Source organism: Saprolegnia diclina, assembly GCF_000281045.1.
Source record: "Saprolegnia diclina VS20 unplaced genomic scaffold supercont1.333, whole genome shotgun sequence".
Lineage (NCBI taxonomy): Eukaryota > Oomycota > Saprolegniomycetes > Saprolegniales > Saprolegniaceae > Saprolegnia > Saprolegnia diclina.
In genome coordinates, this window is record NW_008246400.1 from 1 (window position 1) to 1,833 (window position 1,833).

The following is a 1,833-nucleotide window of genomic DNA, read 5'->3' on the forward strand; positions in this document are numbered from 1 at the left end:
CTGCACGCAAATAGTGTGTGAACCCGTTTATCGCTTTCGAGCTTCGGCTCGCACAAATCGATTGTTATTAGTGCCTTCTTTAGTGCAAGATGCGGCAAGAACGTCGTACGAAGCTTAGCGTCATGAATATGGCGCCTCTTTTGATAATTCCTTCGATTTACGCTATTTAGGAGTTCGTATTTCGAGTGAGCGACGCCACCGGGTTGAGCAGTGGGTTTCATACAGTCTTGTCAGCTCACATCGTTGTGCGATATGATATTGCTCTATTGGTGCAATCTAGTGCATACTTCCAATATATGCGGCTTTTCGCTGCTTCTTGCTATTGGATGGAGAGCGCCCGTAGCCGGCGTGGCCACGACAGGCCAACGTGCGTCTCGTAAAGACAGTGCTGGAAAAAGCCAACGCGCGTAAGCGACACCTCGGCGAGCGACGGGCTTTGTCGAAACGCAAGCGCAAGCGCGGGACCGAGTGTCGGATCGACGCTCAAATCGAGGTCGATGTCGTTTAGGTGCAGGCTCGTGGCACGCCCGAAGCGCAGCCACTCCGCCAAGTAGCGGGCAAAGGTTGCATGCAAGCGGTGCGGGCCGCGCGCACTGCAAAGTCGAAGCTCAAACACCGCCAGGTGAGGATGACAAATGGCAGTCAAAAGCGCGTCGAGTGCAGGGCGGTGTCGGGACACGTCGGTCGCAATCTCAATCTCCAGAGCCTTCACCGCCGTGCAACCGAGGAGTGCATCGCGCAGCGCCTCGCACTCGGGCATTGCCAGCTTCGTCAGACGGAGTTGAACGCGCGAAATACTTTGTTTGCCGAGCCGGTTGGTTGCGGTAAGTAAATCGGCACTGCACGCGATGCCTTCCAGTGCAATTTCTACGCGAAGCGACAAAGCGCTTTGTAGCATGCGCCACGTTGCTTCTGGGAGTGCCACGTCATCCAGATAAATCGTCGGCCAGCGCACGCGAACGCCGGCGACAGTCGTCAACGTGTATAAACATTGCAGTCGTGGTGTCCACGCGGCGCGCGGGATGCTGGCGAGCAGCGCCATGAACGCTGTCGGGCACGAGATGTAGCCCGCGATGGTCTCCAACACCTCGGGGGGCAAGACACTTGGTGCTACGGTGCATGGCCGCTTGACGCCGTCTTGAAGCTCTGGCGACTGCATCTGGCTTTGAAACGTCTGTGAACAGACAGCCGAATGCACGAAACAGAATCTGAATGCACCAGACGACACCATGTGGACACAACACAAACCTAAAAGCTTTTGGAGTGTCTTTGGCTACTGGAAAATCGTCGGATGCTCAAAGTGGATACTTGGTACTACCGGTAGAAGCAAGCAATGAAAAGGCTAAGCCACCGTGCGACCATCGTCGAATACTGGCAAAGCAGACTGCATCCATTGGCTTCCTATACGGTGCGAGATTTTTGCTCCGGCTGCGAGCGATCCAGATCACTGTGTCGATGCAGATGGTTCTGATTCGCGTCCGAGGCCGCCAATCGACGTCCCCAGAATTAGATGCGAGGACGGGCAAATCTGCAATTGAAGAACATCCTCAGAAATCGAAGAAGTTGCAAGGTTCCCACGTGTTATTGAAGATAGTACCTTCACAAACGCTTTGACAAATTCCTTTTGCACTTCAACTTTTGCACCGCACCGACTTCGTCGTCGACCGTCGCTGTCATGGTTGCCCTTCTGGCTATTGTATCGCTTCTACTGGCCTCGGACACTGCGGTGGCTGGCAACAACAAGACGCTCAGCTACACGGGCTACCAGCTCTCGTACGACTGCACCTCAGGTGCCGCCGACCGCTGGACGTACACGCTCGACGTTGACAACGG

The 1,833-nt window shown here is 55.0% G+C and overlaps 1 protein-coding gene across 1 annotated transcript; it reads right to left on the bottom strand.

Annotated features, from left to right (window-relative positions):
• Positions 1–137: 137 nt before the first annotated feature.
• SDRG_17401 (hypothetical protein) lies at positions 138–1,183 on the bottom strand. The gene has a single exon (XM_008623643.1). The coding sequence runs from the start codon at positions 1,157–1,159 to the stop codon at positions 320–322; it is 840 nt and encodes a 279-aa protein (XP_008621865.1). The 5' UTR covers positions 1,160–1,183; the 3' UTR covers positions 138–319.
• Positions 1,184–1,833: the final 650 nt, after the last annotated feature.

Bases quoted from the DNA above. Each gene is read 5' to 3' on its own strand.
- SDRG_17401 (XM_008623643.1), bottom strand. From the start codon at position 1,159: ATGCAGTCGCCAGAGCTTCAAGACGGCGTCAAGCGGCCATGCACCGTA.